The sequence below is a fragment of the Anabas testudineus genome, chromosome 6 (assembly GCF_900324465.2).
Source record: "Anabas testudineus chromosome 6, fAnaTes1.2, whole genome shotgun sequence".
NCBI lineage: Eukaryota > Metazoa > Chordata > Actinopteri > Anabantiformes > Anabantidae > Anabas > Anabas testudineus.
In genome coordinates this window covers 13,201,541-13,228,448 of record NC_046615.1, presented here as the reverse complement: position 1 = coordinate 13,228,448, position 26,908 = coordinate 13,201,541, and the positions used below count along the sequence as shown (strand labels likewise).

General features: G+C 39.2%; 1 protein-coding gene across 1 annotated transcript; it reads left to right on the top strand.

Annotated features, from left to right (window-relative positions):
• Nucleotides 1-1,176: 1,176 nt before the first annotated feature.
• Nucleotides 1,177-26,587, top strand: LOC113166465 (RNA polymerase II elongation factor ELL2). The gene is made up of 12 exons (XM_026366604.1): nt 1,177-1,337; nt 4,085-4,132; nt 14,023-14,150; nt 14,658-14,812; nt 17,195-17,436; nt 17,954-18,078; nt 20,108-20,222; nt 20,689-21,142; nt 21,656-21,719; nt 22,145-22,316; nt 22,418-22,462; nt 22,876-26,587. The coding sequence occupies exons 1-12, from the start codon at nt 1,200-1,202 to the stop codon at nt 22,984-22,986; spliced, it is 1,797 nt and encodes a 598-aa protein (XP_026222389.1). The 5' UTR covers nt 1,177-1,199; the 3' UTR covers nt 22,987-26,587.
• The last annotated feature ends 321 nt before the right edge of the window (nt 26,588-26,908 follow it).

The following is a 26,908-nucleotide window of genomic DNA, read 5'->3' as shown; positions in this document are numbered from 1 at the left end:
CCCCAAGCCACATATGTTACCTATAAACAGAAGGTGATATGATGATAGAAGAGTTGAGATAACGATGATTAAAATGTCATTAGACGACAAAGAAACCCTTTGGAGATTATATACTTGTACCTTTCTCAGCAAATCAATAGCACAGAAAACCGATGTTTGCATCACTGCAAAAGATTATTCGTTTTATATTTACTTCACATTTTACCAGGAAAGTACAAAAGTAGCTAATTATCACGTAGACTTAATGACATACACAGTGTTTCCGTATTGTGCCCCAGTATCACACTTCCAATCCAGTGGGGAAAACATCAAGTTGTGAAGGAAACATCAACACTGTAGGAGCAGGATGAGATGATGAGCATTGTTCTGCTCATATTGTCTTTATTTACTGAGAAGCTGCACTTTCATCTAAAGTACGTTGTCCTACGGGGATCAAATGATACACACTCTCTCTAAGGATCTGTTAAAGAAGCTTTAATATAACAGTTTTACTTTGAGTACTTTTTATTTTACTACTTCTAACTTCTACTCAACTATTTCTCAGTGAAAAGTACTGTACTTTGTACTCCACTACTTTAAACTGACAGCTACATTTACTATTGATACACTAACCCTAATATGAGGCTGGCATATCAGTGTATCTGATGTGTTGTTATAGGTTTATTGACCCAACAGCATAGGAACTAGTTCAAAACGCCTCTTTTCAGTTTGATTAAATTGCAACTCTACGCCAGTAATAACACTTCAATATCATATGAATGGTTGAAAAGTGGATCATCAGAAAATAATCAGCTATACTATGTTTATTCACATCATTTAAGCAAATGCCAAATGATTTCAGCGTGTTAATGTGAGGACTTGCTGTTCTTTGTTTTTAAATCATATAACAAATAAATAACAGTGAAATGGGCAAATGTGTATACACAACTTCACTTGTGATACATCAAGTTATTATTGTTTGACTGAGCATGTGATAAAACAGCTTTATGCATAATGTAATTATTTTATATTACTCCATGATACTTCAAAACGTTTCCAACATTCATGGAATATAGTACATGTTAATAGTACAGGCTACTGTACGTGCGTGAGTGCGTGCGTAAGTGCGCGTCTGTGTCCGCGTGTTAGCCCCACCTCCACACGCATCCTCCTCCGTGACGTTTCAGGCTGAATGTCACCAATAGCCCTCAGTTGTAGAAATGGCAGCGCTGAGACAGGAGCATCGGTATGGGCTCTCCTGTGGCAAAATCAACAAAAACACCCCGAATCAAACTCTTTATCACGTCAAACTCACTGACACTGCCATCCGGACCCTGGAAGCCCACCAGAACCTGAAGGTAAGAAAAACGATCGGCTTCAACTTTGGAGCATGTGTGCGTGCGTCTTTTTTGTTTTTTTTTTTTCCTGTCTATATTTTGTTTATCGCCTCCCAAGTCCGGGAAGTGAAGGCTTCAATCCCTGTCGGAAACGCAGCGTGTTCTTCTTCCTATTGGGAGAAAAAAGTAAAGTTGAAGTAGTTTAGACTGTGAACTGCTCCGATCTCACGCCAAAAGCGCTGGTGGCTGATAAACGGAGACTGTGCTGGATTATTCTGGCTGTGTTTGTGGGCAGGCTAAACTTGATTTATTGCGATCCCAACAGGCAGCACTATACCAGACTTGAATGAATAAAAATGATTTCGTGAAATTCTCCTTTAAGCTCTGAGTAAAATTAGTTTGGAGCTGAAGGCTCGGGCCATTTCTAATTGGTCACGTCTGCTTGTTTACCAATGCGTAATCTCTCCACAAAGCAAAAACATATTAAAGTTCCCATATGACAGAGGTTGGAGATTATGTCCTGCTGTTCTCTTGTGTTTCAGTACATTTCAAATTCATTATTTAGACTGTGGCTGAACGCAGATGATTGTCAGCCATAAAATGTTTTTGTTTTTTAATGCCGCTTTTCTGCTCGTTTCGCTCTCGGGAATAAATTAATGAACAAGCTATGAAGCAAATTATTCGACTCCTCTGAATCAGGAGACTGTTTTATTGCTTTTATGGTCCATTAGATTAGACCGAGATAATTTAGTCTACCCAAATGGTCTTTCCCAGAGCAATGCTTGAAAAGACAGTTAGTCCCACAGTTCTGACTGCAGCAGGAGCTTCATTGAGATTTTTTATTCCTGAGCCGTCAAAACAAATAAGTGTATTTATTTGCATGTGCGCCACAGTCCCGGATCATAGTCAGACTGGACCTGGACGTCGGTGGTTCAACACTGGGCTCGACAAGTTGTTGCTCGGCCCTTGTGTATTATTGTTTTGTGGCCTTTACGCGTCTGGAAGCCCGCCCAGCTCCGGAGCCCATTGGTCTGTGAGACAGGGGTAAACTCCAGAGCTCACACAGCCTGACAGCTTCCTCCAGCACAAAGCAGGCAAACAGGAGAGGTCACTGCAAAAGTTTTTCCCAGTTTAAATACGGTTTTACACCACTGGTCTCCCGCTGCCGTGCGGAAGAGTTTGTCCTTAGGAGCCACAGCTTCCAGGAGTCTCAGTTGTTGGATAGGATTTTTTTATTATTATTATTGTCATAGGTGAAGAAAGGGGCCTTAAATCAAATTATGACTACGAGTCATGAAATCCAAAAATATAAAGTATAGTGTAATGGAAGGCTTATAGAACTTAAATATTCATTTTTCTCAGGTTAAATATTATTTGATAAAAAGGGCTTCAATGATTAATCGATGATTAAAACAGTTGAGAGTCACACTCTACTCTCCAAAGTGCACTTCTTCAGTTTGCTTTTTTTTTCCACCAACATGCAAAACGGAAATGTACTAACACTTTTTCACATTTCAAATGTTGGCACTGTTGAATTTTTGCCTAAAACAAAATAACTTAATAACAATAATAGCTGATAAAAGCTGGAGATGTATTTTGTGTTGACCAGTAAATGAAGGAATTCATAAATTGTAGTACAATATACAATAGTTGTTTGAATGGTTCATTTATGCTTGTTATAAGTCATTAATACAAACTGAATTAAAAACTACTATTTTATAATGAAGTTATAAATGTTGGCAGTCGATTAATAGACACTCATGGGATTCTCACTTTCTAAAATGTTCTTATGTTTGAAGTTAGAAATAAGTGGTCTTTAGATTATGATTATAATGGGAAAGATACTAATCATTCATCTAATGGTTACAACAATGGTTACTTAATAATTATTCTCACATTTTAAATAATCATGAAGAATGCTTTAGATACATCCTACTGAAATTGATCCAGTTACATTCAAACCTTTTTGCCCTACAGCTATGTTTGTAATATGTAACAAACATTATGTGCTTTATTATTTATTGTTGCATTCAATATTGAATGCCATGGGATGATGATGAAGATCCCAACAATACTTCTCCATAGTGAAGACATTCCCTGAACCATTAATAATAAATTAAGAGTGCTGTCAATCACGGGCACAGCTGTACTTCATAGATAATAGTCTCCATCTATTAACCATGTATCATGATGCCTCAAAGGCAGAGATTTTAATATTTCTTTATCAGCTGAGAGAAAGGAAACTACATGGTTTTCACAAGCTTAAGCCAGGTGTACTATGTTTTGGGAGCCACAGCATGGAGGGAAACATTATTTTTTAAAGGAATATAATTGGTTTCAGAAGGAGCTTTGACTTTCCTCTGGGATCTGGTTTATTCTTTATTCATTTAACTGAAACACACAAAGACAAAAACACGCTCAGTAACTGAGTTGAACTAAGTTTTCTGTTGGCTATAGGTTGATTAATCACACACATTCCTCTTCAGATTAGGGGCAATAACCCTTGAACTGTAGACTTAATGACATAGAAATATTCACAGGGACAAAGTCTGATGAGAAATAGCAATTATGGCAATGTTTTGACATTTAATGAGGAAAGTTTATCAAGTTTTGTTCCTAATGAGCCAGACTTTTGTTACAGAAACCCAGTGAGCAGAATTGGAACAACAGGAGCATCTTTTCACTTATAATGTACAAGCTATCCATTTGATTCAAGATGAGCATGATTCCTAAATCAGTGACCAGTTTCTTTCTTTCTCTCTCCTCAGGCGACACTATCAAATCAGCCAGCGATTTGCTTCAAGGGGAGCCAGGGGGTAAGATGTTTTGCATACTCTCTGTTTTGGCTCAGAAATTGAAGGCTCTAATTAGTTCTGATTTGTTGTGGAGCACACTCGTGACAGTTCCTCTGCACATCATATTTGATTCTTAAGCATTCAATAAGCACTTGCATGCATTCACAAAGACGTCGGCATAGTGACTTACTAAACGTCCGGATGAAACTGAACCACACACTAATCTGCATGGAGAATATGGCTGGTGTTAATGCACTGCAGCCAATATCCCGAGGGAAAGGTGGTGTCATTAATTTGCTCAGTTATACTGTGTTCTGTCAGATATCCTGGACTGGATATCTGAGACAGACATGAAGTACATAATCTGCTAAAACACTTGGCACTGAATTGAAGAGAGTATTCCTGTGAAGTGACTGTAAGGAAAGATGCTTGTGTCTGGTCAGATTAGCTGGGCCACCGTTACACCCTGCCTGGCCCTGCTTGCTAGGCTACTAACACACTTACCACACAATCAGGCCTGTCTAAAAGGAGCTGTTCTAATCCTCACAAGAGCCGATTGCATTGACGAAAGTGACTTTGCTCTGTACACAAATGCTGGCCCTGTGTGCTCACACTGGCCCTGCAGGCCCGAAGATAGGGTACGCTATACCCCCAGGCTGCCAGCCAGGTTACTGGGTCAGGCTCGCAACTGGGGAGGCTTTGTTCGTGGAGGGGGAGGAGGTAAGGGAGTTGGCAAACCCCAGGGAGCCCCTGTGTCTCCATGCTTGTTGTATCTGTGCAGACATGAAAGATTTGAAATACTGGAAAGATCCAGGAGCTGTGGAATTTTTTTCTTAACAGGAAAACATGCAAAATAATTCATGTAAACATGTAAAGAAACTACGACGCACAGATAAACCTGTTCATAAAAGTCTTTTTGTGAGGCTATGTTAAGTGAGTGCAATTTAAGAGCGCTTTAATCACTGAACAGGATTTGGTGATTATATCTCAGCTAGCACATTACATATTCAAATTGCTTTGCGGAATTCAAGCATGAGCTCCCTCCCCCTCTGACAACAGTCCCCGAGCTGGACGATTGGGCATTAATGAGGTAGCTGCAACCATTGGTGGTGGGGGAGGCCAGATTAAGCCGTTAGTTGGGGGAGGATGTTGGAGAACATGGCAGTCTGGCATACAACAGACGGTGAGGATAACTAGTATCTCTGTCTCCAGGTTACAGCTTCACAGATCTAGGGTTTCCACCTACTCTTTATTCACTGGAAAGGGGCTCGCTGCATAGATCTCATCCCTTACCCAAAGGCAGAGTGAGGTTCAAGAGGTCATGTCTAGCTCGTGAGATTTGCATCCATTGAGAGAAGCTACAGTATGGCTGCTTCTCCTTGTCCACGCTGGCTCATTTCACATTTCCTATAAAAGGGCACTTCCACTGCCACAAAAACCAGAGGAATTCTCCAAATCACTGTCCTGGCGTCACTTCTGGGCTCCGTGGTATCAGGGGCCACAGCTCCTATAGAGAAATAGCATACTGAGGTTTTCAGCCTGCGGCATTTAGCCCTACTGTTGTAAATTGTTTGCCAACCTTGTAATCATGCAACGAAAGAGACGAGCTCTCAGAGTCTTCTGAAACCGACGTTCAAGGTTGATGCAAAAGTTACAAATTTAAAATAAAATATTGTGCTATTGAAACTAAATAGGATATTATCAGACTCAAACCTGAATGCTATTGGATGAAAGTGACCTGAATGGGTTTGGTGAATGACCAGCATTGGAAGCAGTGAAAGATGTTTTTTTTTTTTTTTTTTTTTTTTTTTTAAGTGGAGACTGTGATGCAACCATAAAGAAATAACAGAAGTAGAGAGATGTTCTTTTTCATATTCAAGCTCAAAGCTGAAAAGAAATTAGATTCTGGATTACTTTGAAATCATCAACAGGGATTAAGGAATATATTCAGAGCTGGTCTCGGTTCCCATGGCCTGGAATTTCACATTCTAGTGCTATTTTCCTTCAGGCCTGGCAATGCTGTCTGCTTGTTGGCACGATCTATGACCATTTAGTGAGAAATGAACATTGTGTTAGTTCACATTAGTTAGATCCATGCTGTAGGACAACGTGTTGAAAAAGAAATGTTTTATCCACCTAACTAGAATACTACTTGTTATTTAAAAGCACATACTTCACATACTTCTACTTGTTGATTTTTCCACTTTCACTTGCAGCTCTGTATCTCACCTATTACACTGCAGAGTTGTTGCAGACCGCTGAATATACATTTTATGAGGGAAACGTTGTTGCATTAAACATGGACATTATAATTTGAATCTGTTGTGCTGTGTCAGGTGTGACATCACTTTCATTTGCTTCTCAGTTCATAAATGTTGAATTGCACTTGCCAGAGTAATTGTTTTTTGTTTATAGCTCTGTCTGTTTTTATGTGCACAGCTGTCACATAAATGCAGTGGTGTTGAAATGAGGCGAATGTAGAGGTGCTCTCAAAGATATTCTCATGATGACTGTGTGTGAAGGCTGAGCTTCCCCTGGGCTCCCTCCCGCCTGCCCTCTTGATTATTGTGCCATTTCACCCCATGCCTTGGCTGAATCCTTGAGAGACATCAGGGCCTCTATCTCACACATGGCTGCTCTGACTCTACCCCCCACCACCACAGTGCTTTGCTTCGCCTCCTGCTCACACTGCAAATAAGGTTTTCTACTGTGCAAGTGTGTGTGTGTGAATGCACACACAATTTTTTCCTCCTTTTTTTCTGGAAGCTAATTAGAATAACAATAACAGGAATGTGGTTTGAGAGCCGTCCCCTCCCAGTGGCATAGCAGTGAGAGGGAGAGTTGTCCCACGTGTTTCTGAAAGGGCACACGCCGCTCTATTCATCCAGATGTGTTAAGCGAGAGAAAGTCGCTGTGTTCTTTGCTCATCTGAGGCTCACAGTGTTTACGCAGAGGCAGTTGGCCTCGGGATTTTTAGATCATACAGTATATTTTAGGAACAAGCCTCAGGAGATTCTACAGTTAATGAAGACTTTTCTTTAGTTAGCTCCTCTGTCATTATTGTGTCCTTTAGCTTCAAGCAAGGGATTTCGAAGAATGCCACTGTGGCAGCGATTAAAGAATATTTTTAAGGTTACTAGAGTGCTGTAAAAGATCAATAATCTATAGCACAAACTGGACAGAAAGTGTGACTAAAGCTGGCAATATGTGAGTATATAAAAAAACTATCTTAGAGAAGCATATAGAGTTGTGTGTTGTGTGTTTACATTCCAAGCTAATCTGAAATGGTTTGTACTAAAGGTGTAACTGTCATGCTGAGGGGCAGCAGTGAGAATAACTAACAATAACAACACAGGATGATGTGAGATGACACCAAGAATATACAGATTTCATTAAAGGTTTGCCTGTTGAGATATACCCTTCCTATTCCCAAAGTCAGCAAGCAAATCCTTTGACGATCCATTTTAAAGAACTCACCAAAATATCAAAAGGGAAAGGAAATGGACCAGAAAAGGAAATGGTGCTGTTGTTCCACATGGAAATTTAATAGACATGTGATATTATGGACTGATGACAAAAATCTGTGCAGTGGGGCCTGCTATGCTGTGTCAGTATCAGAAGTATTGAACTGGCCAAAGTCTAAGGTATGACCCAGTTTACTGCTAATTACACCGTGCACAGCACGTCTGTCTGTAGCTCTCACAGCTGAGCATGTCTAGTTCGCATAGAGAGAGTGGAGAACGCCTTGGAGGTTTATGTCCAAACAAGATGACAAGATGTATTAATTAACACGTTTAAAGGGCTCTTAGAAAAGCCTGCAGCTATATAATATATAATCTACCAATTTACCTCATACCTTATTTGTCCATCTAAATATTTTCAAATCACACAGCATTAACCATTAACCAAGAAGATGAGTCTGAGTCTGATCATTTGTTATTGTAAGGAAAGGACTAAGTTGACAGCACAAAGTTGACACTGAGGAAATATTTCATAAAATGTCAGCACTGGCCTCTAAGGACTCTTATCACAAACATTTTTTCTTGGATTTGAAAATGTGGCATAACAGGATATGAGCAACACAAACACAGCAAGTAAATACTGGCAGTGTTTTGTGTACAATAGTGAGAAGAAGTTTAAACCCAAAAGCTTTAAACAAACAGCACAGAACTATTGTTTAACTTAGATATAGAGGGATTTAACAGATGTAATGTCATCGTTATTAGTTCTGTGGTGGAAAATACAAACTGCAGAAAAACAACTAGATTTCCAAATAGTTATCTCGTTGTATCTTCTATTATAAAATTACAAAATCCCAGACCCCTAGACATGAACAAAGAAATCTGATCATCATATGTTTTCATAGATAGGGATATTATTGCACATAAGATATAATTCATAACCAGTGGTCTTTTCTTCATCAGTATGTTGAATGTGTTTGACAATTTCGAGGCAGTATGTTATTGTTATTTGGTTTTAGTCTATGCACTTCTGTATGTTTAGGATTTTCCTGTTTTTCTCCAAATTTCCCTGCAAATTAATCTGGTTTGGATTATACAAAATCGATAAATTGTTGTTTTGAGAGAAAGGTCCAGTAATGAGAGTATCGTGCAAAGATCCAAGTGGTATTGTGAGGTTGCTCCAGCGATCCAGCCAGGAATCAACAAGGGAAAAGCATCACTGGTGTCAGTGCATTAGAGATCTAATAACCGGTGTGCAAAGGGAATTTCCTAACTTCCAAATGACTGTCACCATTTAATGCAAATTAGGCGAGGCTTAGAGGGGGGATACATTTACAGTGAAACACAGTCAGACTCTTTAAAATGTACATAGGTTTAGTTTGAATAATTCTATGAGAGAAACAGCAGCTTGCCACACACAAAATAACTGTAGGCTTTAGGTGTTCTCCATCCCTCTGTGTATAAAGAAGAAGACACCTACAGGAAGGAGGGGTGGGGGTGTCGAGAATGGGGAGACAGCGTTTGTTGAGGTTGACAGATTAGGCCCTGCTTCTTAAAAAAAAAAAAAAAAAGCCTGATTCTGCTTGGCATAACAGGCAGTACCTTGGGGGATGCTCAACACTTGCCCATCCCCATGTCCCCACTCTACCGTCAGTCCCAACCCCCCTCCTTTTGCTTTTCCTGTCTCTACCAACCCCCCTCAATGAATAGATCCTCAAGCACAGGAACCACCACATCCATGAAAGCCACAGACAGTAAGAGACACCGTCACACATTCTGTTTTTTAAAAAGTGAGTCACAGTGAAGAGCAAACTGTACAAAGCTTGAAGACAGTGAAATTAAATTGTTGCCATCACTGCACACTTAATCTGACACTGAAACCTGGCTGACAGTTGAACATTTCCTACTATCAAGTCTTATGCCTCAACAAAAGTCCATTATGTAATATATGAGCTCAAATTTACACTAACATGTCAACCTAAAAGAAAGGGTGAACAAATACACTTGCTCCATCCCCCTCTTCTCTACTCAGTTGCACATTCCTTAAGGAAGACTATTAAGGACCATCCCTCATGCACTGGCTCTACTGGGAGCCACCACTAACCTCCTCCCCTCAATGAACACACACCCAGACCCCAATCTCTCCCTTTACCCCCAACAACACACAGCCACACGTCCCCACCGTTCATGAATAATCCAGGCGGCCCGACAGACCATTGCACTCAGCTTTGTGGGGGAAGAAGCTAGAACAAAAGACAGGCAGCTCACAGAGCAGCTATGGCTGAGTAGGCTCAGATGAGAAGACAATGGTAACTAGTGTCAGTACAGACAGGGGCAGGAGGCAAAGACTTCAGAGTAAATCACATATCCAGGCGCCTGCTCCCATCTCAATGCTGCCAAATACCAGAGCTGGGAAGCTTGCCTTCTTGCTTTCGTGTGCAGAGCAAAGGAGGAAAGACAGAGAGAGAAGCTATCCTCTCATCTTTCTCTGCAGATGTTTGGCTTGCGAAAAGAACTGGAGGAAAAGTAGAGTTCTTAAATTAAGCTATTCTTACCAACCTTCTCACCAAATAGACTTAAGGACGAAGTGCAAAGGTGAGCAGTTAAAACGTGCTCATGGAGTGAAAGATAAAGTGTTAAGGACACCACTGTCGTTGCCCTTTGTCATTGTTCAACTGCTGAGCCCCCTGCCAACATTTTCTGTTCCAGTCCAGTTCACACCTTACAACAGCTTGAAAGTATTTGACATCTCCAAACACACTGGAGTAGCAGATGTGGCTGGGCCACGGCCACAGAGGCAGTTATTGTATCAGCCCGTATGCTCCATGGGGTGCTGCACTGACAAGGTGCGGATTGCTGTTCTGATGCCACTTGCACAGTAAATGTCCAACGGCTAAACTTTACTTATATCACGATAATGAGAATCATTACTGTGTTTCTTTTATGAAGCTGCTTGATTTCATTAAATTGACACATGCTAACAGTGCACTCTGATGATAATAATACCCCATTGAGCTTTTCTCCGATTAATTACCCATCAGATTAAAGGACTCACACAATAATAATTAGAATACTATGGAGTATAAGCAGTTTAATGAGTTCTTTTCCTTGTACCAAGCTGGACAAATATATCATTGAATATAGTCATTTAATATTCTTAATATATTTTACAGAAAGAAAAGCTCATTCAAATTCTACATCAAAAAGATAACTAAAAACATAGGTTTTTATTTTCCAAAATATTGGTGTGGTTGTGATTATTACTTGAAGATAAACAAGAACTCTGTCTTGAACACAAGACTAATTTTCTTTAGGGGAAAATAAACTACATCTTGATTTTGACATCTAACAGTTTAAAAGTGCACATAAAACAAAATAGCTGTAACTGTTTTTATAAATTGCATGCAGTTTGTTGGTGTATTGGAGCCATTTTTTCTCTAAGCTATCTGAACTACTAAAAGACTGTACAGTGTGTACTTTTTGTGACTCATTTACCATTTTTCTCACTTGTGCGTTCATTGATCATTACAATGATTATACTACATGTTAAGTAATTCCACAGAGCTCGACAGATAAGAACTTCTCCCTGGTGACATAAGGTTTAAAATCAAGCTTGATATATAACTTCACTTCCTGCATGTGACCTAGGGTAGTGTACCTCTCCCTAAAAAAAACTAAATGCCAACACACACACACGCACACACAGCCTCAGGGGATCAGACCAAAGCTCCACAGGGACATATCTATGACTCAGCGTCTCTATGTAAATCTACACCTACTACTTGACTGACAGCAGCTTCAGGATCACAAACCTGTTGGCACAAGTGCTGTCATTGATTAAACACAAAAGTCAGAGTAAATTTCATCAAGCTGGGTGGGATGATGATGAAACAGGCCACTTTGCATAAATTGGCTGTGATGATTAGTGTGTTGTGCAGTCACTGTAGTGTGTAACCTTGCGGTTGTTCAGACAATAGCAAAGTTGTCTAGTCATTGGTATGCAGAGAAAATGTCACTGACTCTCAAGGTAACCTGACCGTGGATATGCTATTTTCTAGACTGGTCCCATATTGTACAGTAATGTTGTTAATCCGTTCATTGTTTTTACCATTGACATGATCACTAAGGCCACGATATGCAACTTCTGAAATAAGAAATGATATTGATACAACTCGAGCAATAAAAAGTAGTGCTGCTTAATTCATTACATATTTTCAGCTACAGTCTTACTTCATCTGATATGACCAGTAGTTCATGGTGGTTATAAGTGATAATAAGGACTATTTTTAATCCTGCTACACTACATTTTAGCATCAGGTGCTATCCTGCAACTGCCACTTGTTTCCAAAGTAGCAGATGTTGATTAAAGTTACACAGAAACACTGTTACTGCAAATCAAACCTTCCTGTAGGAGTTTTTACATCAAGCTAACTCCTTAAAAAGGCAGATAGTAATCTGGAACAATTTAATTTTAAGAATTAAACTAATGTTTTGCAGACTTTTCACTCCAGAAAGGCTATCCGAGTGAGTCGTAACAATCTCCTGCAAGAAATTAAATAATCATATCATGCAACAGGTCAAACTATTCTAGTTTAGGATCCAAGGAACTGGGAACTGACTGGTTTGATGGCATATGGTTATGAAGCTGGGGAAGGAAGCGGTTAATAAAACGGGGGCATCCTCTCAACAGTCTGACCTGAGTGACATTGATTAGAATCTGAATGTGAAGTGTGCACAGTGGCATGGATGGGGGTGACAGGCAAATCTAATGCATGGCTGGAGGGTGCTCATGCTGTTGCCATTGACGGAAAGAGGATACATGGTGGCACTATTACAATGCTAAATGTATAAATGTGCACTGTCATCTCAGTGCAAGCTAGCTTTTTGTTTAGCAGGACTCTCATTGTAAAAACTAATTAAAATGCAGTTTCTCTGCATGGCCTTCTCTACATCACTAACCCCATTTTGGTGACTTGTTGCTTCTAATTTTGGTCAAGGCGGCTACTACTTTACTCCCTTAAAATAATAGGCCCTGAGGTTCGCCTCTTGTCTCTGCTCACTTTGATGCTTTTTTGGGGTGATTGTTCCTAATTAGCCCAAAACCCAAAGCAGACATATGCAGGACTCTGCTTTACTACTTCATGCGAATGGTCAGACGTAACTAGGTCAGAATTAATGATCAGCTGTGTGTTTCAAGCATCCATGGCCTTGTGGGCTGCTCTGTGTTTTGTTTTGACATGGGTGGGCTTATGCACATGAAGGAAAGCTGGAAGCTGATGGGGGTAGGGTGAATGGCATGCGTTGGGTTTTAGAAGAGGAGGAGGGGTGTCGAGGAGAGGAGCTGTTCATTGGCTCCATGCTGGGGGAAAAAAACTGCTTATGGCTTTGCTGCATGACTGGGCATTTGTGACAGCTATAGTCCTGCCTGCCACATCTGCCAGGGGCGCTGCATTCTCAGCCAGTCAGCTTATAATCAATCACTTAGGGCTGATAACTAAAGAGGCAGCTTCACGTCCAACTGCCTGACATTTGTTTTCCTTCAGACCTGCAGTTTAAAAAGTGGCTGTGTGCTTGAGCCTGATGTGGTCTCTTGCAAAAGTAAAAGAGGAAGGAACATTTGAGTTGTTGCAACAATCTCACTCTAAGTACTACTCATCAGTAAGCACGTATTTTTGTATGTTCAGGATGGGTGATAATCATCGTCTCTTGAATCTAGGACGTTCTATCAACAAACATGCATTTTCAGGCTGAAACTCAGCTGCAGGCAGTGTAGACGAGAGCTGCAGCCAAATGTTTTAAAGGACATATTACCTGTTGGTTAATGACTTTCTATGATGAACTGTCCTTTTAGTGGAAATAGGTTTTTAGGTCATTTTATATAACAGGTTTCTGACAGAGGTTGTCAGAGTAGAAATCACCCTGCTGATTTGTTTGTAGCTGTGAATAGATAGTGTAGAAGAGGTTACCAGCCAAGAGGAAAAGCTGTCCACTATACAGCTTTTTTGTTTTTACATTTTACCTATCAGACACACCCTTTCCATGACTGACCTTCTCTGACGTGGGAGTAGCCATGTATCCTCTGTGATTGGCTAAAGTCGGGTGTAATTCAGGTCACATTTATTGCATAAAAACAAAAACTCCAAACAAGTCAAGAATGCTTTAATCAGTTTCAACAAAGGAAATTGCTCATGTTGATTTACTTTAAAGTGTTTCTCCAATTTGAGATGACGCTGAATCAGACCAGGCTACATCTGGGAAAGATAAAACATTCTTATTACATAATACTGTACTTAATTTAGCAATGATAGCAGATACACTCTGTCAGGTTGTACTAAAGAACACTTTAAAACTGTTAAAAGGTAAAAAATTTTCATGGTTAGTTTTTTTTTTAAGAACTTACAATAAATTCTTATAATTTGACATTGTTTGTTTCTTTTTTTGTCTGCATAGTACATAAAGATCCCAGCGCCGTCCCCTGAATCTCCAAATGGATTCAGAATCTTCTCCTTCTACTTATCCAGTGACAGCAAAGACAAGCCTCAGTCCAGCTTTGACTGCATTCACCAATATGTCTCAGGGTAAGCAGCATAATTCTTTCCAGTCTACCGCAAATGGAATTTATAGTAAATATGGTGTCAGACGGAGACCACAGAGCCAAACAGTAGCCTCTCTCTTCAGTACAACATCAACAGACAGTAACACTGTCGGGCTATATTCAAACAACACCATAATGACACCCAGAGGCTGTCATGTTACAACTGCCCTCAAAGGTGTGACCAGTAATAATTGAAAACAGAAAGGTACTGTTTTGTGGTCATGTAGGGTCTAATGAGTGGTTAAAGGGTTACATTACAGCTGCCTTATTTCAACAAGTCTTATAGTTATAGTTATATAAACTGCACATTTGTTGTTAAGAGTAATGCTTTGAAAAATAGGAACTCAATTTAAACGTTGACACGAATCACTCTGCAAGTTAAATGCGTGTAAGACAAGACAACAAGAATCAAGAATCAAGTGAGCCAAGCCTGAGGATGTGCGAGCCTGAAATCTTAAATGTTTTTTCTTCCTTTCTCTCCTCCAAACAGGGAGGGAAGGGATCACCTGGAGGGCCAGGGCAGCATTCAGGACAAGATCACAGTTTGTGCTACAGACGACTCCTATCAGACAACCCGGGAGCGCATGTCTCAGGTGGAGAAGGACATCTGGAGCCGCTCAGCAATTGAGATCAAGCCTGGGCCAAGTAAGTGTTTGCCTAATAGCCGTCTCTGAGTTCTGTTGTATCTTCCAGCCTCAGTTTACATAGCAGCCTTGAAGCACGTAGGGATCAAGGAGAGATAACCGGAGAGTTTTCATGTTCCCAGAAAGCTTCTAAAACATTGCTTCTCACCATGTCATCCAGCTGATAATTGCCATATGGCATGGAAGTTATCACTTAATTGATCAAAGTGCTGCATTGCAATTACTCATGCGAGAGGGTTGCCTCTCTTTCTTGTAATTTTCCTTTTATTTTGACCAGATTGCTTAGGCACTACGCCAACTTGCCTGCCAGTACCATTAATGTGATTGATTTTGCCAGAAGTATGCGCTAACAAGTCTCATGCTGAAGTTTTGCCTAAAATGTAATTACACTGACTGGAATTTAATTTGTTTTAATTAGATAAAATATTTCTAAATATCATCTAAAAAAAGACCTGCAGTAATCTTACATGTTGGACCTCCTTTTTCTAATTAATCCTCTCTATTCACAGACTTCCACTAACCTGAGCCATAGTTTTAGAGTCCCTGTCGAATAAATTGTTGCATCCTTATAAATAATCTATCCATGAGGCTTTATGACATTTAGAGGTCCCATGTGAGTCTAAATGCTTGTGTAGATTATATTTTATGAATGGAAACATGCTGTGTAGACCAACAAACAACACCACAATGTGTAGGATAGCTGCCATAGCAAGCTGTTGGAAACCACCTTCTGCCTATTACATGCCATACTTTGCTGCAGATATAGTCTCTATGGTGTTATTATCCAATAGATTAAACACACCTGCGGCATGAACGTGAATATAAATGTAACAAATATTGGAAAAGAAGTGACAGCTCTGGCTTGGAGTATGCCGTTTTTAAATGATATCCTATGTCATTTCAACATGTCTCTTCAAGCCTGTAACTGTCCTCTTGCCCTGGACACCAGTGAGTGAAATAACCAGTTTATGAATCACAGTATGTGCTATATGCAGCAGAGAGCCTGCAGTTATTTTGTGGCGACAGGGTGTCTTTTTATGGTACAGTAATGCTATACTCATGTCCATATACCTCGCAATTGTATGTTGTGGAGTAGAAAAACGTCCACAATTTAGATAATAATGTATGATTTAAAGTTCAGAATCATTCAGTGGAAAAGAAACACTGACACATAAGCAAATTAAATGTGAGCACATGTGGCACACAAATTGCTTATGAACATAAATTCAACAGAGTTATGAAATAATTTTACAATGTAGACTTACGTTCCTCTACATTAACACATTATTGCAGTTGTTTTTTGTTTGTTTGTTTGTAAGCAACTGTAAAGCAAACTAGTTAAGTAAGATGTGTCATTACTGGACGTTTCATGCAACAGAAGCTAGATTGGGAATCTTAAAACTTCCCGCAAGCTGCTTCAATTAATTACTGTCAAACAATGCTTCTAGTAGCTGCTTGTTTAAAATGTGGCAGTACAAGTTGTTTTCTGTGCAGGAAAGATATTTGCCTGCATCTTAATGAGCTCATTCAAGGTTGAAGTTGAAACAAGCTCCTGCAACAATGTTGCATCTTGCACAGCGGATTTAAAGAACCTCCTTTTGATTATATTGCTAAACCTGAAATGTAAAACTTTAAAATGGTGGGCGTATGGTACTGCAAAATATAATGTATGCATACATTACATCTACTATGTTGTTCATCTGACAACAACCTATAGCAACCTCCAAAGTATGGCTTAAAGTTGTAATGAGATTACAGTCGGTAGATATCTGTAACCACTACCTGCACATGTCCAAATGAATTAGTGCTGCAACAGGAAGAAATGGTCTCTGTGCAAGTTGCTTTAGTTCCCATGCTCTGTTTACTCAGCAGTAGTCTAACCCTTCCGTCTACCCCCTTTTACCATTTTCCACTGGCAGCACCACTGCCTGTGTAAATGCACACACTAATGTTCAAAGTATTTATATGTGTAAACTTCTTTTTCAGATAGAGCTAAAAGTGCTGCACATACAGGACTGTATTTGTTGCATAAAGCCATCTGCATGACTGAAAGATATAATAAAAAATAAAATGCATTAGGTTGTCTCTCATGTGTAGGCCTGTCTTACAAAATTCAGGGTGTGATTAGTGAACTAGCCTGAGGACTGGATTAAGAGTGATATTCTGGTTGTGTTATTACAGGAATATATTGTATGCAAATCCTGTTATCATGTTATCATGAGTTATAATGTTGTTGCTCTTTAGTTTTGTGTAGGGTAGCAACTGTATGTTGAATAAAAAAGAGTTTTAGTTTACCTCTGTGGCAATGTTTTGATTCGCTAACATGACTGAAGAAGTTGCCTCCCACATGAGTCATGTAGGAACTGCTTTGTTTTGATCTTAGGTAAGTGTGTGAAGGTCCAGAGGAAGCAGGGTCTGGTATTAGGCACAGACAGCAACAACAAGCATTCCCCCAACAACAAGAGGAGCCTGGTTCCCAGCCCTGTGGCGCACCGGCCTTTGAGAGATCGCATCATTCATCTTTTGGCCTTAAAGCCCTACAGGAAACCTGAGCTGCTACTGTGGTTGGAGAGGGAGCGAGCCAGTCCAAAGGACAAGGCTGATCTGACCTCAGTATTGGATGAGGTGAGACATCTGGCACACTGCTATTTGAACACATTGTCGAATGTCAACTAATGATGAAACATAACAGCACGACGCGAAAATGTAGAAGAAATACCAAAATGTTAAGTGAGACACAAGTTTAGCTGCCTTTACCATCACTTGTTATCAGGCTAAGGATTTAAATCAAGTTAGTCCCTAACTTGCTAATGATACTAATGAACAGACTGTGCTTGAAAAAGGTGATGTCAGTAAGTTTATTTCAGGAATATTTCCTGTGTTCACAACGTTTCAGTGTCCCACTGCAATCATCAAGTGGAGCCTGTGCTGCTGCTGGTAGCTGTAATTAGGGCTATGCTTTAATTATCTTTGGAGGAGAAGACCATTTTTTGACGACAGAGGGGTGGGCTGTCAGTTGGGATCTAACTACTTTCAGTATTGAAAGTGGAGGCAGATGCTTTAATGATCTCAGCTTGCCCCTTTTTCTGCGGTACTCTGTTGTGTTTCTGATTTATTAACATTGTGAGTTGTGTCGTTTCAGGTTGGCAAACTGAACCCTAAAGACCACAGCTACTCTCTGAAGGATGAGCTCTACAGACAGGTCCAGAGAGACTGGCCTGGATATTTGGAGGAGGAAAAGCAACTTATCCACAGACTCCTGATCAGGTGTGTATAAAGTTAAGTAAACTAAAGTAACTAAAAAATATGTTTGTTCCATTCAGAGACTTAATGCATAATAAAATGCTGTGTGTGTCTTTTCAACTGGTTCACCGCAGAGCTGTGTTCCCTCTCCAATATTATACACAAATGACTCTATCACCAGATTTGAAAATTGTCATATCTTGAAATATGAAGACGACACAGTGATAGTCAGCCTGCTGAACAATGGCAAGTCGTGTTATGGTCCTGTGGTGGATACATTTATTAAATGGTGCACTGAATCCTTCCTTGGGTTGAATGTGACAAAAACTAAGCATGTGTTTGATTTTACCCCTTAATGCACCAGGTTCCATCAGCACTGTTCTAAATAGCCAGGCTGTAGAAACCTTCGAGTCCCTTAAATACTTGGGCACCATAATTGACATTAAACTGTCATTTGAACAAAATACACAAACATGCTGTGCAAGAAAAGTCAACAAAGTTTTTAGCAAAATCATTGGAACTCCATTAAGCAGCCTGTCTGACATCCACAGAAAGCAGCTGCTGAACAAGGTACAGTCAATCCTATTGATTTATTGATTGATTTATAGCGGTGGTTCAACAGCTTTGAGTTTGACTTATGTTCTATTTGTAGCTTAGCAGAAAGACTGTAATAATAGTGAAATAGGCCCACTGAAACCAATTAATATTTGTTTAATTAATACATAAAGTTTCTCAGATGATGCTAGGACATCTTGTTACATTCGTACAGAAAAGGAACAAAGCTTTGAAACAGGCTGTCAGTTTACCTCCGTTTCCATTTTTTTGTAGAATACTAAGCTAACAACTTGCTGGATGTAACACTATATTCACAACACAGATATAAGAGAAGTATTCATCTCTTTCATCCCACTCTTGGCAAAAAGTGATTACACATATTTGCCAAATTGTCAAACTATTGCTTTAAAGTTCTTTTAGACTTTTAGCGACTTGTTTGGGCAGATACTGCAGAAAAGACCAAGGGATGGATGTGTTTTGACAGTACTGGCATTAATAGAGAGAGGACATTGAATTAATGTAGAAGTGTACTGTGATCATGCTGAAAGGGGAGCTTCTAAATGACTACTTCTCTGCACTGATGAATCTCTTAATGGACACATCAAAGCAGAGGAAAATATTCCCTGCACTGTGTTGCCAAATGGCATTAACATTGAGGGGTTCAGAACAGCAAGGCTGAGCTTTTCAGGGTGAAGCTTCTTCCCCTTGTATGCTTCCTCTGGCTGCCAGTAAACATGCAGGCCATGTGCTTCATGAGTGTTTTGGAAAAAGTGCAAGTCCTCTTGGCTGATTGCACAAGCCCCTCTGTTCACCACCCCTGCTAAGTGTAAAAAGCTTACAATTGTAGTCATCAAATTGTATGCCAAGTGTGATAAAACTGTGATAGCCTGTAAATAGTGTAAACTGCAGGTTTCTTTCTTCTTTATTCATTTGTGGGAGTAGCGGCTTTATAGTCATATTTCTTTCTTACTGTCTTTTACTGTCTGTTGTTAATGTTTAATGGTTTGAACTTATTCCGCACTGACCATATGATTAAGAGGGCTGTGTGAATCCATTGGGGAGAGTGTTTTTTTTGTATTGGCATCTGTTTGAGGAAGGAGCTGTAGGAAGCAGATTAGCAGAGAAGGTTTGGTCCTACTGAAGTTAAATCTGCTGCTATTGTTCTGCTCACTGGGCTGTTTTTGGTCCTTGTGGCTGCCTCCTGTAGATTGTATCATCAGTGACATAAAACAAAGCATACCACAGACATGTGCAGAAAGCTTTGATGAAATGAAAACGATGCACAGTTTCGAAATGCTTGCGATTATTTCCGTCAGTGCAAAAGCTGCAAAAGCTCTCTAATAAATGATACGACGACATGATGCTCATCCACCTTCTCACAACTGTGCCAACGCAGGCTTTTTGACCTACATACTGCCTCTTCCTGTTTAGCTTTACATGCCATTTACCTTGCAGTTACTGTCCAACTGAAGGTACTGTGTTCTTAATCTTCCTTCAGGAAACTTCAGCCACTCCACAGTAGCCAGTTGAAGAGTCCCCAGTCCAACCATTCATTCCACAAAACGCTCGGGGACTCTCCTTCACAACTAAGTCCTGCCAAGAATCTCTCTGTGGTAATTATTCACCATGAATGATTTCCATTTTCCCTGCTTCTTATTTCTTGTAAAACTAAGAATAAAGTATTTTCTCTTTCACAGAAACATATTATTAGAATTTTATTTCTGTTAGAGTTTTGTAAAATTAAATTGAGTTGCTTGATACCAAATACAACTAACTGAAAATAAAGGAATAGTTCAGCATTTTGGGAAGTTCACTTCATCTCCACTCAAGAGGGAGATGAGAGGACCAATACTCTTGCGTATTTTGGGTTAAATATGTAGCTCAGATGACATTTGAGCGATATCAGTCTTCTCTTTAACTTTTGGCAAGAAAGTGAATACGCAAATTTCCCTAAATACTCAACTACTGCTTTATATTAAATATTTCTGCACATGATACAGGTACTTTTGGCACATGTCAAGTTAACTTGCAATCTAATATACAAAAGCATGAATGCCACTGTTCTCTTTGTTCCTCTAGAAACGCCCATTACCCTCGGAATCAGCGAACTGCCAGACTCCCAAAAAACAAAGACTATTAGACCAGTGTTCGTCTCTGCAGTCACCATCTCATGGAGACTACAGCACCAATGGGGCTTGTAGCTCCTCTAGTCATGGAAACTCTAGTGCACAGATCAAAATAGAGTTTGATAAAACCAACAATCATCTCCAAGTGAGCCCAAATGGTCTGTACTCACCACACAAACTCAGCAGGTCTTCTGCTACTCCCAAACTGGCTAGGACAGAGCCAGCTCCTACTGCACCCAGCCCCAAGCCCCCACAAACTGAAATCTCCATTTGCACTGACCAACAGTTGAATGGACAACATAAAAAGAAGAAGTCCAAAAAGCACAAAGACAAGGAGCGAGAGCGCTTAAAACCAGACTGGATAGAGACCAGCCCAGACCTCAAAAAGAACCAAGAAAATATCAAAGGTAAATTGTAATAAAACTGTAAAACTATCCTCTCTTAAAGGTTATGTTACTTTTCATGTATTCTATTGTGCTGTCATGTCGTTTGTTATGTGCTAGGGCCATGAAAACTATTAGCAAATCCTCAGGGTTGAGTTATAGCTCCTGCAGGAAGCCAACAAAGACCAATTCATATATTTTCATTTGAGAGCACCGTTAGTGTCGCTTGGACTGTAACCTTCTCAGCCTTCCAGTCCTCACTCGCTGCTCTAGCCTGTTGATGATTGACTGTGGAACAGCTGGGTGACCTATGGTCGAGCGAGTCAGCAGGCAGCACTGCCTCCCACTCAGAGCTGCTGATGTCACCATTTGCCTTGGATCAGATCTCTTATCAGAGACAATGATAAATGATTCCATCGGCCTTGATATGATGGGCGCATTATCGCATTTGCATTGGTTGATTGCTTTAACCTTTCCCCCCCCCCCCCCCCCCATGTGTATAAACCTTTTTTCAATGTGTGTTCTTCTTATCTGCAGACCATGAAGGAGAGAAAACACCTGTCGACAGAACCTCAGCGGAGGAACTGCCAGACTATTTAATGTAAGATTAAATACATATTGTGATTTAGACAGCATTTGTGTGTCAGGAATAAAATTGAAGTAAATGTCACAACATCTCAGAGTCCACATACTGTAAGTTAAGTCTATCCCTCTGTTGTGGAAAGAAACCAACTGAGCCCTGAAGGGTTTAGGTTCAGCTACAAAACATTCACATAAATAGAGGGAGGTAAAACACATGTCTAAATGAGCTGTCACAAAGCTTTACAGAGAATTACTTTGAAAATAAATTATCCTATGTCTTACATTTATACATCTGGTCCACATATCATGCTGTTAAACCAGTGACGTGTCAGGCTATTCCCCTCACCAATCTGCAGTGCCATCTACTGGAAGGATTGGGAAACAGCTTGGCTTCTTAAAGAAAATTTCTCCTTTTTAATAAGAGCTTGTAATATTTGTTTTCAGAAAATACAACACCATAAGAGCACTGGAGCAACGTCAACAATATAAGGACGACTTCTGTGCCGAATACGATGAATACAGAGCTCTTCATGACCGGATTGGGGCCATCACAGAGATGTTTGTTCAATTGGGCTCAAAGATCAACACACTCTCGCCAGGAACACAAGAATACAAGGTGCTGTCTGGACTCAGAGCTTTCTATGGCTGTTCTATTTCAAATGAAATGCCAAACAGAAACAGATTCTAAACACATTTTTTCTTTTGTTGTCTTTACAGCTTATGGAGGACCAAATACTGCAAAAGTACCGAAAATATAAGAAAGTAAATATAATTTAAATTTTTCTACTTATTTCATACCTAAAGCACCATGCACTGGGCCTCATTTGAACAATGTCTGCCCTTCTCCATAAGGGGAAACTATATACATATATATTCATATACACCTCGGAATTACAGTGCCGTAATCTGAATGAATATATAATATCCAACAGTAAAAACTAAAGACTGAAATAATTTAACAATTTGGAATCAAATTTTTATCCCATGTTCTCTAGACTACTTTCCAATGTAGTAACTCTTTGTGGAGTTAAGAGGGTTTGGTGAGTCCAATTTGAAACAAAGGAAAGAGAATGATGTTCAGAATACAAAAAAGGATCTTGCATGATACCAGTTATGCTGGATTTTAATGTGTGGTAGTAAAAACTCACTGGAGCCCCTTGTCCTTTCTGTTTTAGAAGTTTCCTGGATATCGGGAAGAGAAGAAGCGATGCGAGTACCTCCATCAGAAACTGTCGCATATCAAAGGCCTGATCACAGATTATGACCGAACACAGGAACTCTCCTAGTAATGGGCCTTTACCCTCAACAGGGTGTAATATGACTGGACCAAAAGACTCCTAATGGACCCATAGACTGCCCAGCTGGGTCCTGGAGTCACTGAGACACAATTCACTTTACTCCTCCGAGTATTAATGGAATCGAGGAGCAAGGTCCTTTTTCAAATGTGGGCTGAGACCACCAACTTGTGATCAAATGTTGCCCTTTAACACTATGGTTTTCATCTATTATTATCGCTGTAATGGTTGGATTTTGTTCTGCTGTAAAATAGTCAGATGACAGAGTGAAAGCCAAATCCATTTTCCTGAAATGCAAAACAGATGTGATCCTTCCTGCCTATCTGCGCTTTTATTCTATCCCTTTATCTTGTCAGAACTAAAAAGCGTTGATTTATAAAAAATTATTAAATTGATGGTACAATCACTCTTGGGGGAAAACAAATGCTACTAAAAGTCTTTATATTTAACATACAGAGGGTTTGTGTATTTGCTGATAGAAATTGCAATGAGGCACATCAATTATACTGTAGCTACAATAATAAGATTACACGGCAGTAATCTGGTGATGCTTTAAACCGTATCTCTCTTCATATGACATGCAAATTGAAAGTCTAATACAAATTAGAGAAAAACTATCATCCTCACAAAGACTATAGTTCTAAAGGACTAGCATCCTACAAAGGTTTATGTCAGTGTATCACTAAAATGATGCAGAGTTGTTTAATATGTCTGCTAATTAGTGTCTCAGCCAGGATCTGTGGTTGGGATCAGTTTCTTCTGGGCTTTGATCATGCCGAATTTTATCTCCCAATGTCCCTTTTCATTTCTAAGAAATGTGGAAATGCCACAACGCCACTCCTTACAGTACATGAATGCTGGTCGAGGTAGATCTTGTGCACATATAGCATCAGATTCACCCACATGTAGCCTACAGCACCAGAACCTGCCTTTTCATCATATTATGAAATTACACTACGCAGTCATACATCCAGTCTTCTGATTACAGGTTTACTGATACACAGTACAATACATACAGTATTTGCACTGTAGATGAATGAGTAAAAGCTGCTTTTCACTTTACATGCAGTTTAAAACGCTGTCTATCCTTGTAATCAACATAGTCCACACATTTTGAATTTTCTTTGATTTATCTCTATGTTCAATACAGGATTTAATACAATTATCCACTTCAGTGAGTGTTACATTTGGATGTTATGTTTCTGCTGAATGTGAGAGATGCCTTTGACAAATTGGACTGTGTAATTTTGAGCTTCACATGCGAACCACGGGGAACATGGCACTGTGAGCCTGGTTAGAAAGTTCAAACCACTTTGGTTCATTTGGGTGTAAGAAGCAGGCCGACCTTTAGGGGCAGCTAGTGGAGCTCATTTTAGACTTTTTGCAGTTATCCGTACTAAAATAGGTACATCTGAAAGACCACAACCCTGTAATTTTATTTCATTTCAATTAGCAGTGGCCTACGAAATAGTGATCAGATGTCAGTGTTTTCATTTGCATCAATGTAGCTGTACTCACTGTTGTCTTAATGCTGGTTTAAATTGGGAAAAGGAAGTTTGCCTTAACATGTATGTCAGACATTTCCAAGATTCTCATATCCCTGTTCTCAGATGTTCTTTGTTTAACCTTAACAGTTCTGTATTTGTCTTTTAGTTTTAGTTGAAAGAAAATTCAGTTACTGGGTATTTGTGGTGCACATGTTCGTTTGTTTTCGCTTCATTTGTTGTGTCATAATCTGCCAGATAATCATGAACTGTACAGGAATTTAATTCACTGTCATTAGATCAAGCACTCCTATCAAAAGGAGAATTGTTGCAGAAATCTGTACAAACTATGAGCTTTTCCAAGGCAAACATTCAATTAGCATTGTTACGTATTTCACGGTTTCTTTTCAGATAAATGTATGTTTCTACATTTGGTATTCTGGGATTTTTGAAGGATTTGAGACTAGCAACTGTTGCTTTGTCTTGGCACATATGAAAGTTTTCAAGAAAGGAATATTTATTACGCACTCACTATTGGAAAATGGTAACTTTAAGCCCATATAGTGTTTACCAATTTTGAGCATTAAATATTATCAAAGCTATATAACTGGATTTGTAAAGCTTTGGTATCTCTACAGAAATATTTCTATTATTCAGGTTGTTTGGAACTCTTCTTGGCACCAGACCTCTTACTCTTATCATTCTTTAGTCTATATGCATTTTGATGTGCCTCATAAATCCACCCAACCCAAGTAAATGATCAGACTAAAAACACCTGTGTTTTGTTCTGGTACCAGGTACCCATTCAAAACGTGTACTACAGTACAGGTACTAAAATGTTTTTTTGACTAATGACCATTTGACCCTGAAATAATTTACAAAACTAGTTCAAGTTATCACTAAAGTAACACTGATCAAATGTAATAAAGTTAATTGCATTGTGTGCTAGCCCCTGGGCAAAAAAGCTCGTCTATCCTAGACTGATCATAGTATGAATGAAGATAATCGTACATTCGTTTTATCATGATTTTGGGAAACCAGACCCTTGATTAAAGGGGCTTCTCAAGTGCTAACTGTGATGTTTTTTTTAATGGTGCAGGAGCTAACTACTCAAGGTGCCTTTTCATTAAAAAATGTAATTATCATTGATATTCTGGAAGTCAAACTTGGGCCAGCAGTATTTAAAAACTGTTTTACACACTGTTCAACATGCTTTATTTTTTTTATTTTCCCCAATTACATTGATATCAAATGCCTTGTAAAATACATTGAGTATTGGCACTGACATCGTAATGTAATCAAAGTATTTTTCCTGTTGTGAAAATTTGGCAATATAAAAATGCAAGGCTTTCCATCTAATGTTCGCTGTTTACATGTATGTATATTTTAAACAATGGTCTCGAGTCTGTTTTAATTTCTGCTTCCAGCAAATGGTTTCCACATATTTCATACAGGTGTGCTTAATTGGTTTGTTGGTACTGGTAAAACAATATAATTTAAATGTGAAGTTAAACATTTTATAAGTTAGAAATCACTGCAATTGATCTAACTAGGAGAACAAATGTCTTTATTTATTGCTTTGTATTTGTTTGTTCTTTTTGTGGGATTCATCTCTGCAGTCTGTTCATTCTTCTCTCATCAACTCAGTATGGTGAAATGGAAATGGAATATATTTTTGCAATTTTTGATGGTGGATGCTATATCATAATGTCATCCTCTTGAGAAAAGCTTTCAGAGAAAAAAAAAAACTTGTATTGTTGTCTTGATAAAAATGAAAAATAAAACTCTTTTCAAGTCAATATGTGTCATTTACCCACAGGGGGGCAGTATTACTCCATTTCTAAACTGAACCACAGCTCTTTATTAGTGTTCACCAGTCAGAGAGACATTAAAATACACATATGTAGTTTCAAAACAAAACAAAATAAATCTAAAATCATTTGTGTTTAGTAGTGTTTTATTAACTGTCATAATCTTATAATGACCTTTGTATTGTCCGTGTCACTAAGATAAAACATTTAAATGCACATGTTCTATTGCCAAACACTATCCACTGCCCGTGCAAAAAAAAAAAAAAAAAAATGTATTAACTGAAAAAATTATTTAACTAAGCAAATAAGTAAGAACCTCCCACTGGATAATTAGTACATGGATGGTGACGTTTCAGCTAGCAAGTTATTTAAGCCTAACTGATGCAGTGAGTAACCTTTTATTTCTTAAACAACCATGTCTGAAGACACATCCTGTGGTCATGAAAAAGATGTTAATCTGTTTCAGAAGGGTCAAATTATTGGAATGAATCAAGCAAAGAAAACATCTAAGATTGATGAAACTACTAAAACTGGGTTAAGAACTGTCCAATGGAAGAAGGTCATGTGGTCTGATGAGTCCAGATTTTCCCTGTTCCAGAGTGATGTAAGCATCAGGGT